We start from the raw sequence: 13,706 nt of genomic DNA, 5'->3' as shown, positions 1-13,706 counted from the left end.
CCTGTTCAAACGAAGCACTTCCTTCCTATAAAAATGAAGGTAATTTTAATCTCACAAAAATGACTACTGCTAGCAAACTGTAAAACAAAGCACCACAAAAAGGCTTTCTCTACAGACCAAGGAAAGTGGTTGTGTGTTGTGATTATCAAGTAATATCTACCTTATAAAAATTTCTCATTACTTGAAATCAGGTAAGCCAAGACTTGGATCCAAAGAAACATACCCCAAAACCACCCACCACCCACCCTATTTCAAATGCACAGTTGCAGACTGCCCAACATATAGGATACTAATATGCACTAAAGAAGTTAACTTTAAAAGGCAGAGCACTAAAACTCTAGCAAAGAAAGAAATTGGGGGAGGGAGGGAATGTAAATATTAGTGAGAAAAGGATTTGTGCTTGGGAGAAGGAAAACAAATAAAATGCAACATCTTTTAATTTCCAAAGTATTTTCTCATTTGTTAAAAAAGAATAATAATCCATGGCTCTATAATCCAAATCAATATGATTAAAAAGTTTTTCCTACATTTCATAAAAAAGATACTATGCAGTAAAAGTTGAGGGGAGTGGGGAAGAGGGAATAAGTCTCAACATGAAGTTAAATGATGAGGAGGTGGCAAAGGAATACAGAAAGAGGGCAAAATTGGCAGATGTAAAGACCCAAGAGTTGAGACAGCAATGGATGAAAATGAGGACGAGGGGGCGCGGGTAAGCCTGAATGGGAAAGAATCACAGGCTGCAAAATTAGAACGTAGTGGAAAAAAAGGAGCAGGCACCACGGAGTGGGCGTGCTGGACAGGGAAGGGAGGTGGGACAGAGGCTCAAATTCAAAGAGATGGGGAGGGAGCAAGGCTGGGAGTCCCTTAGAGACAGTTAAAGAGCGGGAACCCGGAAAGGCCTGAGCTCCCCAAGGGGCTCAAGGCCAAGGAGACCACGCGAAAGAAGGGATCGGAGCCTGGAGAAGAGACCCAGAACCTCGGGGTGCCCCTTCTCTAAAGAAACTTCCTCCAGCCGCAGCTCGACCGCCGCGCCCCGCCCCGCAGCCGCAGCTCCTCCCCTCGGGCTGCACGAGGCCCCGCGGCCGCACCTGGACCCGGCCGCCTAGCCTCTCTGGGCCTGGCCGGAGGCCTCTTCAGCCCCGCAGCCCGCCCGCCCGTCCGCCCCCCGCGACGGGCCCTCGCCAGGCGCCGGCCCCGCTCACCGATCGCTGCAGCTCCCCGAGCCAAAACGAGGCGCGCTCCTTGCCGCTGGGGTCCGGGTCGTGGTAGAGCGCTTGCACGGCCTGGTACACCAGCTGCAAACTCGGCTTCGTGCCTTCCATGGCGCCGGCTCCTGCTCTTCACACGCGGGGACTCCGGCTCCTCGGGCTTCACTCCTCCTCACTGCCTTGGCCACGGCCGCTCCCTGGCCGGCGCCATCTCCTCCTCCTCCTCGGCCGTTACCGGGGCGGGGGGTGTCCCGTGCAGGCGGCCCCCCTGGAAACAGTAGCCTAGTCGCGTTCGGGTTCCCTCTTTCTTCTGTGCCAGCAATCGGTGGCCGGCGTCACCATCGGGCTATCCCCCAAATCAGCTTGGGAGTCCGCGTGTTCTCTCCACCTTGCCCTCTCCCTCCCCCCTAGTTCTGGGATCCTCCAACCTCAGCCGGCTCTTGCAAACCACACAGCCTTGCAGTAGGAGTACCGCTCTACCCGGACCGGAAGCAGCGACACTGCTACCTTAGCGTACTTCCGCCGGAGCCTCAGCAAACCGTGCCCCCCCTTTCAGGGACCCCTTGTACCGGAAGTGACCCTCCCCGACCAGAAACCGAAGAAGCGCGAAAGGAAGCCGTGCGTTCAGCCCTTGGACTCCCGGGGATTCACGGGAATCCGGACCCCGACAAGCCGGTTCCTTTTGGTACTAGACGGAGGGCTTTACTCCTCCTGACGTCTGGAGATGCAGCCTGGATACATCCTGCGGTCTCTACAGCGCTGCTTCCACGTGGGGGCCCCGGGGCTGCGTCTCTGAGTAGGGATCCATTCTCCTACGAGCCGGGGGTCAACTTCTTCTACTGCCGGAGCGACCCCCGTTTCATTTTCACTCTGCCTCCCCTCGTACCCCGGCTGTTACGTCTTTATTGATACTGACCTTTTGTTTCTTTTGTAGTCCTCTGCATTTTATGAATCTAAAAACACGATTGTGAGAAAAGGTCTACACATAAGCTTCACCCCTCTCCCAGAGGAGCCTTATGACACAAAAAGAGATCAAGAACCCCTCCACTAGATGATCTCTAAGACTCCTTCCGTTTCAAAATGCCGCCTCCAGCTTGTATTCTAGGAGTCCACCCTGTGTCATCGCCCGGGACAAAGCCCTTTGTGGAGCAGGACGTTCCATTTCACCAGTTCTGCCTCAATCATCTCCTGCTGCTGAGGACGTTCTCCCTATTGAAAAGGGGCAGCTAGATAGTTCGGAGGATAGTGTTGGACTGGGAATCGAGAAAGACCTCAGTTCTGGCCTCAGACATTAGCTGTATCACCCTGGACAAATCACTTCGTTTTGTCAGCCTCGGTTCTGTCTTCTGTGTAATAGAGATAATGATAGCGCCTACCTCACGGGATCGTTGTGAGAATCAATGAGATAATATACAGAAAGCGCTGCTTGCAAACCTGATAGTGCTATGTAATTATTAGCTGTTATTGTAGCCCTCGAACAACACCACACATGTGCTCAATGTGTATTCCTTGTCTCAGAATCAACCCCTGGACCAGTCTGTACCATTCCCATCACTGGTTCGGTGGATAGAGTCCTGAGTTTGGAATCAGGACTTGGATTCAAATTCTGACTTTCACTTCCTACCCCAGCGATGTTAACCTCTTTAAACCTGTTTCCTCATCTGTAAAATGAAGGATTTGGACTAGAAAACCTCTAAGGACCATTTTGTGATGGCTACACACTCCTATACTCTAATAGTTGGCAAAGGCTGATGCAATACTTTGTAATTATTCTGTGTATTCCTGATTTCTTTCAACTAGTTACATTCCACAAATTCAAGGCTTGTGTGTTCTACAACAATTAGTTTGTAATCTTCCCCCTTAATACATGGCAGTGTTCTGCTTAGGTGCTCAGAAATGCATAAGGAGAATTTCCGGATGCACAAGGCTACTAGGAGTAAAAACATGAAAAGAGAACACCAGTTTTTTGCATATTTTCTGCAGCTGACCTACAATATCTTCAGTTGTAACTGACAGATGTGATAGGGAATATAAGATTGTGCCATTGAGTTTATTATGCTAATTGATGTTTAAAGTGATTCCAGAGAGCAAAATGTATCCCTCTCCAGTATGTTCCCTATGCATATTTTATCATACAAGACTACAATAAATACAACCACAGAAATAACTTTTCAACAATCCTTTAAGTATCAGTATCAAAGTATATAGATATTTACAAGTCTGCTGGGGAATGACCCAAATAAAGGCAGTGCAATGGATAGAATGATGGACTTGGAGTCAAGAAGACCTGAATCCAAATCCTGTTTCAGACACTACCTTTGTGCCCCTAGGCAAGTCACTTCAACTTTATCAGCCTCAGTTCCCTCTGTGAAATGACAATAGCATTCAACTCACAGCATTATTCCGAAGGTCAAATGAGAGAAGACATTACAGCATTTTGCAAACCTTAAAGTGTCATATAAATGCTAGAAGTTATTTCAAATAGAAGAACTCTACTATACATGGTGAAGTTCTCCAGGAAGATAAATCTAGTGGTAGTGTAAAGGATGGACTGGAGCAGGGGAAAGATTAGAAAAATGGAGGTGAGTTATGAGGCTATCCAATAATGCAGGAATGCGATAAGGAAAAACTAGAATGTTAGTGGGGATTGAAAGTAAAGTAAATGCCAATTACAAATAATAAAAATAAGCATTTTGGGTAAAAAAAAGAAAAAGGAAAGTCAATAATCAGTAAACATCAAGCCAGGCACTGCCTTCAAGGAGCTTACAATCTAATGAGGAAGACAACACCAAAAAGGAAGCCAAATGGAATTAGGGAGCCATCCAATGTGCAGGTAAAGTAGATAATTCAATCAAGGAGGGGACAGCTAGGTGGAGCAGTAGATAAAGCCTGGACCCTGGATTCAGGAGGACCCAAGTTCAAATCCAGCCTCAGAAACTTGAAACTTGACTAGCTGCATGACTTTAGACAAGTCACTTAACCTTCATTGCCCTGCAAAAAACAACACCCAGAACCAATAATTCAATCAGGGAAATCTCAAGCTAGGGTAGCCAGGTGAGAAATGAGATGTCTGGGTGGAGATCTCTCCTTAAATGGAGGTTTGGAGGTCTTGGGCCCACCCTCCAATCAGAGAGATAGAAGGTAGTGATGAAGTAGAGTATCAAAGCTGATGAAATCTTACCTGATGATGAGGTTATCCCAATTATGGGCATGGTGGAGTAGTCAGAGAAGTCCCACTATAGTGCAGTAAAAAAGATATAGAAAATATTGTAGAAGAAGAATCAGTGGAACTCAGTGATTAATTGGTTTTGAGGAGGCAAAGGGTTATGACATTTTGAGTCTAAGTTCTCTATCCTAGTCATTATGTAGGAATAAGGTCAAGAGGGAGAGCCTATTGAGTTTAAAGTGACATTAGGAATCCTCCAGGAAACCTTTGCTGAGCCCTCCTGTTAGTAATGACTTTCTCCCCTCTGACCTCACATAATGCTTGGTTCAATAATTGTTATCACCTGCAACATCTAGCATAGTGCTCTACAGGAAGTAAAAATTTTTTTGCATTTGTACTTGTATCTTCAAGTAGAGATGGCCAGAAGGCACTTAGATATGTATCTATATTTAATAGTTCCTTCTGTGCTACCTACAAATATCCCTAAGTCTTCCCCATCCTTCAAAAACCTTTACTAGGTCTTACTATCTTTGCTAGCTATTATCCTCCCCTTCTAAGCTAAACTTGAAATGGCCTTCTGTCCTCAGTGCTTCTACTTCCATTCCTCTAATCTAGCTTCCAAACTCATCATTCAACTCAATATACTTTCTCTAAAGTTACCAACAACCTTATAAATGGCAAATCGAATGGCCTTTTCTCACTCTTCATCCTCCTTGACATCTCCACAGCATTTGTTAGTGTTGCCCCACCCCTTCATCCAAAACTGCAATCTCAACCCGGATACTCTCTTTTCTTAGGGTTTGTTTTGGGTTTGTTGGTTGCTCCCTTCTCTTGGTTCTCTCCCTGCCCATCTGACCATTCACTCCTCTGTGACCTTTGTTGGATATTCATTCACATCACACTCACCAGTTGTGAATGTCTCCCTAGACTATCCTAACCACAGGGGCAGCTAGGTGGCAGGGGGCAGCTAGGATAAAGGACTGGCCCTGGTTTCAGGAGGACTTGAGTTAAAATTCGGCTTCAGACACTTGACACTTACTAGCTGTGTGACCTGGGCAAATCACTTAATCCTCATTGCCCGGCAAAAAAAGCCAAAAAAAAAACAACCATAGAGAACAAAGGACAAATAACCTGGGGTCCATGAACTTGAAATATATTTAGGGGCAGCTATGTGTCACCGTGGATTCAGGAAGACCTGAGTTCAAATCCAGCCTCAGACAATTGATACTTACTAGCTGTGTGACCCTGGGCAAGTCACTTAACCCCAATTGCCTCACCAAAAAAAAAAAAAAGACTATGCTAACCTCATTTTTTACTTTATACTCTCACTTGATCTCATCAATTCACATGGGTTCAATTATCATCTCTGTGCACATGAGGGAGAAGATTTTGGGAAGATGGCATAGTTCAGAAAACTTTGGGCTCTCCAAATTTCCTCCAGAAAAAAAAAAAGAACATCACAGAACAACTCAAATTCACTATATCCAAAGAAAAATTCACTATAATTCCCTGCAAAGCCACCCTTCTTCTTAGCTTTCCTATTACTGTCAAGATGACCACCATCCTTCCTATCACCGAGGTTCACAACCTCAATGTCATCCTCTCACTCACCCTATGTATTCAAGAGTTGCTAAATTTTGTCATTTTTGGTTCCCCAACATTTCCATATACATATTTATGTATATATATATACATATATATGTGTGTGTGTGTGTGTATGTATGTAGATAGATATCTCCTCCCAATTCACACAGCCACCATCCTAGTTTAGACATTTGTCATCTCTCACCTGGAATATTATAATAGCCCCCTAATTGTTCTCCCTGGCTCAAGTCTCTCCCTAATCCAACTCATCCTCTCCACAGCTGCCAAAGTGATTTCCCTCAATTTCAAGTCTGACCATGTCACCCCTCTACTAAATAAATTGCAGTCCTCTCAGCTCTTCTCCCAAGCTCAGTGCCAGGATCCACTGCTGCAGCCACATCCTGGAGACAAGATGGTGAAGGTTGGAGTCAACAGATTTGGCCATATTGGGCACCTGGTCATCAGAGTAGAAAGCCATGGATCTTCATCCCCAGCCAAAAAAGGAGTTTAGCCACTGGGGAGTCCACATACCTAACCTCTCTCCCTATATTGAGGATCCCATGTCCCATTCACATCCTTGCCCCAAATCACCAGTGTAGTAGGAGGGTATAGCATAGAGTCCTATATTGTATGCCATCAATAAAGTTACCATATTCAGTGCAAAACAATCAAATACAACAAAAAAAACTAAAAAAGAAAAAAAAATCAATCTCCAGTGGTTTCCTGTTATCTCTGGGATCAAATATAAAATGCCTCTGTTTGGTCTTTTTTGTTTGTTTGTTTTTTGAATTTAGTGAGGCAATTGGGGTTAAGTGACTTGCCCAGGGTCACACAGCTAGTAAGTGTTAAGTGTTAAGTGTCTGAGGCTGGATTTGAATTCAGGTACTCCTGACTCCAGGGCTGGTACTCTATCCACTGCGCCACCTAGCTGCCCCGTTTTGTTTGGTCTTTAAAGTTCTTCCCTACCTGACCCCTTCCTTCTGTGACATTTAAAACTGAATGTGTCGGGGCAGCTAGGTGGAGCAGTGAATAGAGTACCAGCCCTGGAGTCAGGAGTACCGGAGTTCAAATCCAGCCTCAGACACTTAACACTTACTAGCTGTGTGACCCTGGGCAAGTCACTTAACCCCAATTGCCTCACTAAATTCAAAAACAAAAACAACCCTAAATGTGTGGTCACCTTAAATTAGAAGCTTTGTACCCCACTTTGGGCATTAAGCATTTATTAAAGGGGCAGCTAGGTGGCGCAGTGGATAGAGCACCGGCCCTGGAGTCAGGAGTACCTGAGTTCAAATCCGGCCTCGGACACTTAACACTTACTGGCTGTGTGACCCTGGGCAAGTCACTTAACCCCAATTGCCTCACTTAAAAAAAAAAAAAGTAAAAAAAAAAAAAAAAAAAAAAAAAAAAAAAAAAAAAAAAAAAAAAAAAGCATTTATTAAAGCATGGTAAAGAGAGAACACATGAAGTTCAAAATGATAGGAAAAAACCTATCTACCCTAGCCTGCTTCTTCTGCCAACACGAGCTTGTCCCAGCCACCAAAGAGACAGAGACAGCCAGCCTCACTTCCTACTTCCTGTCCCCCTTCCCCAGAAGGGGAGGTCCTTCAAGCTGATTGGTTGAGGGTGGTCTCATGTTGATGTCTAGTCCATAGCCTCTGAGAATGCTCCCTCTTGGGAGTCAGGCAGGTGTGGTTTTAATTTAATTAACTTTAAGTAGGCTAATCAGCAAAGTCAATCTTCTCAGTCAGTTTCACTTAATTCAATCAGTCTAGATTAATCTTCTCTGGTTGGGGCTTTTGGGTGTTGACAAAAAGCCCATTATATCTTACACTTCCTTTCTAGTCTTCTCACACATTGCTTCCTTCTACACACTCTGTGGTCTAGCCAGACTGTCCTGCTTGCTGTTTCACCTATAGAATTCTCCATCTCTCATCTCTGTGCTTTCACACTGGCTGTCCCTTCTTGCCTCCATGGCTTTCCTCAAGACAGTTCAAATGCCAGCTTTCTCGATATCCTCTATAGTAGGAATGATATCCTAACTCCTGCCCTCATGCAAGTTAGTCTAGTTTTCCCTTAAAAGGTATTAAGGCCAACTTTCAAATTTGGTTGGCTTGGATAGCAAACAACCAGTTTGGGTGGACTGTAAAATGCATGAAAGGGAATATAATAAAATAATAACCCTGGTAAAATATGTTGGAGCCAGGTTGTAACAGACCTTAATAGGTCAAGAAAAGGAGTTTATAGTTGTTCCTAGAGGTAATAAAGAGCCACAGAAGAATTCTGAGAAAGGGAGCAACATGGCCAGATATGTATATTAACAATACTCCTTGGGCAGCTATGTGAAGAAGCTGGAAGTACTCAAGTGATACTTCTGCCTAAATAATCCATTGCTTGTCATCAGAAGTAGAGAACTTTCCCCAAACATAGACTGTTGTAAATACCTAGACAAATTCCTACTCTTAGTTTCTTCTTTTTCTAAACTCATAAAAAGAAAATCATCCTTTTATCACTACAGTTTTTTCCTGCATATAAAAATATACTGTACCTAATACAGTGCCTCAAATAGCAGGTGCTTAATGAACATTCATTCAGTCATTCATTAAATACAGTTAAGTAAGTCATGTTTCTCTACATTTAGTTACATGAATAGAATCTTAGAATTGGAAAGTACATTAGGGACCATCTAGTCTAAATCTTTCAAAGTAAATTAATAAACATCAAATGGTTTGTAAGTCGTTCTCCTGGGAGCTTGGTTAGTATAAAACAGTTTCTCACAGGCTGATTTTCTGTAGAAGAATGAATAATATCAGGTTTCTGAGCCTAGAAAGCTGAGGACCAGAACTTTATCTTGAGATGATCCTACTAGTGTGTTGCCACCAGGCTTAGGTACAGGCTTGGTCTCAGCCACTCCTTCCAGCTTATTTTTTTCCTCCCACCTTTCATTAACATCATATTTTACCAATAGCAATATGTGAACTTTCTTTTGCTTGTTCAAAGCAGTTTTTATTTATTTTTTATTTTCTTTTTGCAGGGCTATGGGAGTTAAGTGACTTGCTCAGGGTCATACAGCTAATTAAGTGTCAAGTGTCTGAGGCTGGATTTAAACTCAGGTACTCCTGAATCCAGGGCCAGTGCTTTATCCACCGTGCTACCTAGCTGCTGCCAACTCAAAGCAGTTTTAATTGGTATTTACTCCTAGGATTCTAGGATTTGATGAATAAATCTGTTGAATCTTTATTTCTGGTGCTTATAAATTTAAATTGAAACTCCTCTCAGCCTTTGTCTTTCCAGATGAAGACAATGGTAGACTCATAACTTTTTGTGTGTGTGGGGAAATGAGGGTTAAGTGACTTGGCCAGAGTCACACAGCTAGTAAGTGTCAAGTGTCTGAGGTTGGATTTGAACTCAGGTCCTCCTGAATCCAGGGCCAGTGCTTTATCCACTGCGCCACCTAGCTGCCCCGACTTATAACTTTTTAAACTGTTCTTCATATAGAAGTTTCTTGATCGTTTTAGCTTCCCCAGTATACCTTCTTCAGTTTGAGTATTGTCTGAAGTGAAGCTACAAAAGCCGTGTGCACCAGTTTTGGAATCCAAGACCTTGATTCAGAATCTAAACTCTGATACTTACTACCCATGTGACCTTTTGCAAGTAACTTTTCTCTAATCCTTGGGTTATTCACCTAAAAAAAGAAGAGGTCATAGACGGTCCCTGAATATTCTTCCAGCCCTACAATCCTGTGGTCTTTCAGTCCTGTGACCTTTCCTAAATGATGCCCCAAGGAAACAGTTCACAATGACTATTTCTGTGTCACATCACTATGTTAGAGTCAAGTTACAGTCTGTCCAACTGTGACTGATCAAACCAATATGATCTCAGAATGCTCTACCACCACAAGTCGGACACAAATAATCTATGTGAATTTTGGGGTTGGATTCTTTAAATCTGTGCATCTCACATCTCTTTTGAGCTAGTTCAATTCTACTTTGCTCATAGAGCACAGCACCTTCTCTGATGACTGCATACCATGCTGGGTGGTCCTATGCCAATATCTCCCATGTCATGCAATCAGTTCCAAAGTTCTTAAGAGAGACCTTGAGAGTGTCCTTATATCGCTTCTTCTGACTAGCACATGAGTGCTTGCCCTGTGTGAGTTCTCCATAAAATAGTCTTTGGGGCAAGCATATATTTGGCATTCGATTAACATGGCCAGTCCATCAGAGTTTGAATGCTCAAGAAAGGATCTCAGTGTTTCATATCTTATGCTGCCAGGTGATCTTCAGAACCTTCCCAAGGTAATTCAAATGGAAGTGATTCAGTTTCCACTGGGAGAAGTATAGAACACCGGTTGGGGGCTCTTGTGCTAACATTAGAAAGATTCACACTCTCAACCCCTCAGATTTATCCCAGACTCTGAAGAGACAGGAAGTAGTCAAACACTGGGCACCACCTAACCAGTCAGCAAAAGTGAGGTTTGGGTCAGGCTCAGAAGACAGAAGCCCAGGGAGAGGGGCTGAGCATCAGCAGCCCAAACAGGCCAAGGGAGAATGCAGCAGTGCTGGCAGTGCTCTAGGCAGATGTTTAAAAGGCCATTACTAGCCTTTTCCTTAAGATGGTGCTGAAGGTGAAGAAGGAAGCGCTTGTTCCCCACAAGATGGAAGCCAAGGCCAAGGCCTTGAAGGCCAAGAAGGCAGTATTGAAGGGTGTGCACAGCCACAAAAAGAAGATCCGAACATCCCCCACCTTCCAGAGACCCAAGACTCTAAGACTTGGAAGGCAGCCCAAGTACTCTCAGAAAAGGACCCCGAGGAGAAGCAAGCTTGACCACTCTGCCATCATTAAGTTTCCCTTGACCACTGAGTCTACTATGAAGAAGATAGAGGAAAACAACACCCTTGTCTTCATCGTGGATGTCAAGGGCAACAAGCATCAGATTAAGCAAGCTGTAAAGAAGCTTTACGACATCGATGTGGCCAAGGTCAACACACTGATCAGGCCTGATGGAGAGAAGAAGGCCCATGTCTGACTGGCTCCAGACTATGATGCTTTGGATGTTGCCAACAAAATTAGAATCATCTAAACGGTGTCCAGGAGGACCTCAGTTCAAATGTTTCCCCAGACACTTGACACTTAATAGCCACGTGACCATTCATCAGCAACTCACTAAACCTGAATTGTCCCACATGCTACTACTATTTGATAAAGAGCACATACTACTATGGAAAAAAAGGCCATTACTAACCCCCCAAAAAGTGAGGTTTGGGACAGTAGCTCATGAGCTCTGAGTAAGGTGTTACATAAAGTAACAAATATCTCAAAAAGATCAAAGAAAGGGAGAAAGGATCCATATTTACAAATACATACATAGCATCTCTTTTCATGATAACAAAGAATTGGAAACTGAGGAGGGGTACCCATCAATTGGGGAATGGCTAAATGTTATGTATGGGTATCCTTGTATAAATGGATGCTTGGCACATGGTAGGTACTTGATAAATGTTTATTGGCTGAATGACTGATACAGAGTGAAATGATCAGAGCCAGGAGAATTATTTATGCTATGACAATGAGACCATAAACACAAACAACTTTGAAAGACTTAGGAACTGTGTTCAGCTCAATGACCACATATTATTCCAGAAGACTCATGATGAAACATGCCTCCTACCTTCTGAGGCCTCAGAGTGTAGATTGAGACTTTTTTTTTGGACATGGCCAATATTTGAATGTGTCCTGTTTGCCCATGCATGCTTGTGAGAGGAGGTTTTTGTTTTGTTTTGTTTTTTTAACTTTCTCAAGTGGAAGAGAGGTGAGAGAGAAATAAGGTAGACTTTCATTTGTTATGGGGAAAAAAAGAATTTAATTAATTTTTTTTCACAAAAAAAGTAATAGGTAGCCATTAAGCCAAGTAAGGAGAGATAACTAAATCAGAACATGGTTGAATTATCTGAAAGAAGGAGTGAATTACACAGTAAAGAATGGGAATTTCCTAGTGTTGCTGACTGAGTCAGGAGCGGACCAAGAAATGATGCATAAATTTGTTTTCCAGCTCTTTTAGAAAGAAACAAAATGTGCTACAGCAGACAGTGATATCTAGTCAGAAAAGACCTTGACATAATGATTCACTAGGCTGCAGAGACTTAGTAGAGAGTGACTGAAGAGATCTAGGCAATAATGAGGAGACCAAAGAAGATACAAATTTAGAAGAGTGACTCAGCAGTCAAAAGGCAGCTGATTTTTCTGAAGCAGTGCTGGAGTGCTGGATCAGTTCCTCTGACATGATCTAGTAAGGGTTTGGGGATCAATAAAGAGATAATATATCAAATATTGGGCTTCTCTAGCCATGAAAAAAGGAGTTTTGTTTTGTTTTTAAAGAAAGAGCCAACACAAAGAAGCAAGAAGACAAGAGAAGGAAGTGGCCTAGAAAGAGCTTATTTGCTCACAGAGTTTCAAGCATTATCTAAGCACTGATGACTCCCCAGTCTAATCTTTAGGCGTGATGTTCACTCCCTTTCCAGCGCAGTTGCTCCTATCTAGAACATCTCTCCTTGGATGTATCTTTTTTTCCTCTTGGTCTAGACCTGTGATATCATTTTTTAAAATTGAAAAAAAAATTTTTGTTTGACTATTTAGAATTTTTATTTTCCCAAGTTACATGTAAAAACAAATTTTGACATCAATCTTTTTAAAAACTGTGTGTTCCAAATTCTCTTCCTCCATCCCCCAAAGAACTCAAGTAATTCAATATAAGTTATACATAAGTAATCATGCAAAACATTTCCACATTAGCCAGGTTGTGAAGGAAAACAGACAAAAACAAAACTTTAGATAAAAGAACTAACAAAAATGCTTCAAACTGTATTCAGTTACCATCAGTTCTTTCTCTGTGGTTGGAATGCATTTTTCATAAGTCCTTCAGAGTTGTCTTGGATCATTGCATTGCTGAAATTAACCAAGTCCTTCACAGCAGATCATCTTACAATATTGCTGTTATTTTGTATACGGTACATTTCATTTTGTATCAGCTAATGTAGCATCCTGCTCATCATTTTTTAATAGTAAACTACATTTATATAGTACTTTAAAGAGAGATTTCATTACAATAAACCCATGAGGTTGATTATTGCAACAACAGTAATAAATAACATTTATTTAGTACCTTATACCTGACAAAGAATTTTCTTCACAATAGCCCAGCAAAGTAAGCACCATATGTTTTATCATCATCCTCATCAAACAATCCTAATCTTCATCCAATGTGATATCATCATTTTGAGGAGCTCACAGGGTGGAAAGTTCCTGCACTGAAGCAAATCTCTGTAACTTAAAGTCTTATAATCCTTAATAGAGATTCTAGAGTTCAAATCTAAGTCTCCTATGATAAACTGAACAATTACCATATGGTTTATGAATCAGTCTCCTGTGAGCTTCTGAGTGGCTTAGTGTAAATCAGGTCCTCAGATTCTGATATTCTATGGGTGGACTAATGAAATAATACTCCTGATCCTGGAAAGCTGAGGACCAGACACGACTCCATTTGGTGTTTTCTTGGCAAAGATACTGGAATTGTTTGTCATTTCCTTCTCCAACTCATTTTACAGATGAGGAAACTGAGGCAAATAGGGGTAAGTGACTTGCCCAGGGTCACACAGCTGTTAAGTGTCTGAGGCTGGATTTGAACTTAGGTTCTCCTTACTCCAGGCCCAGTACTCTATCCACTACTTCACCTGGTTGCCCTGAAGAGA

The 13,706-nt window shown here is 42.7% G+C and overlaps 2 protein-coding genes across 2 annotated transcripts in view; one reads left to right on the top strand and one right to left on the bottom strand.

Moving 5' to 3' along the window:
- The window catches only part of TNPO3 (transportin 3), a 118,643-nt gene extending 116,917 nt beyond the window's left edge, over positions 1-1,726 (bottom strand). The window contains exon 1 of the mRNA XM_043966571.1: positions 1,203-1,726. Within this exon, the coding sequence (XP_043822506.1) occupies positions 1,203-1,322 (120 nt within the window). The 5' untranslated portion in view covers positions 1,323-1,726. The remainder of the gene's footprint in view (positions 1-1,202) is intronic.
- An 8,847-nt stretch (positions 1,727-10,573) lies between these two features.
- Positions 10,574-10,987, top strand: LOC122730112 (60S ribosomal protein L23a-like). The gene has a single exon (XM_043969338.1). It carries the CDS (start codon positions 10,574-10,576, stop codon positions 10,985-10,987), a length of 414 nt encoding a protein of 137 aa, XP_043825273.1.
- Positions 10,988-13,706: the final 2,719 nt, after the last annotated feature.

Source organism: Dromiciops gliroides, chromosome 5 (genome assembly GCF_019393635.1).
Source record: "Dromiciops gliroides isolate mDroGli1 chromosome 5, mDroGli1.pri, whole genome shotgun sequence".
Classification (NCBI taxonomy): domain Eukaryota; kingdom Metazoa; phylum Chordata; class Mammalia; order Microbiotheria; family Microbiotheriidae; genus Dromiciops; species Dromiciops gliroides.
The sequence above is the reverse complement of the archived record's forward strand: the minus strand, read 5'-3'. Positions and strand labels throughout refer to the sequence as shown.

Bases quoted from the DNA above. Each gene is read 5' to 3' on its own strand.
- LOC122730112 (XM_043969338.1), top strand. From the start codon at position 10,574: ATGGTGCTGAAGGTGAAGAAGGAAGCGCTTGTTCCCCACAAGATGGAA.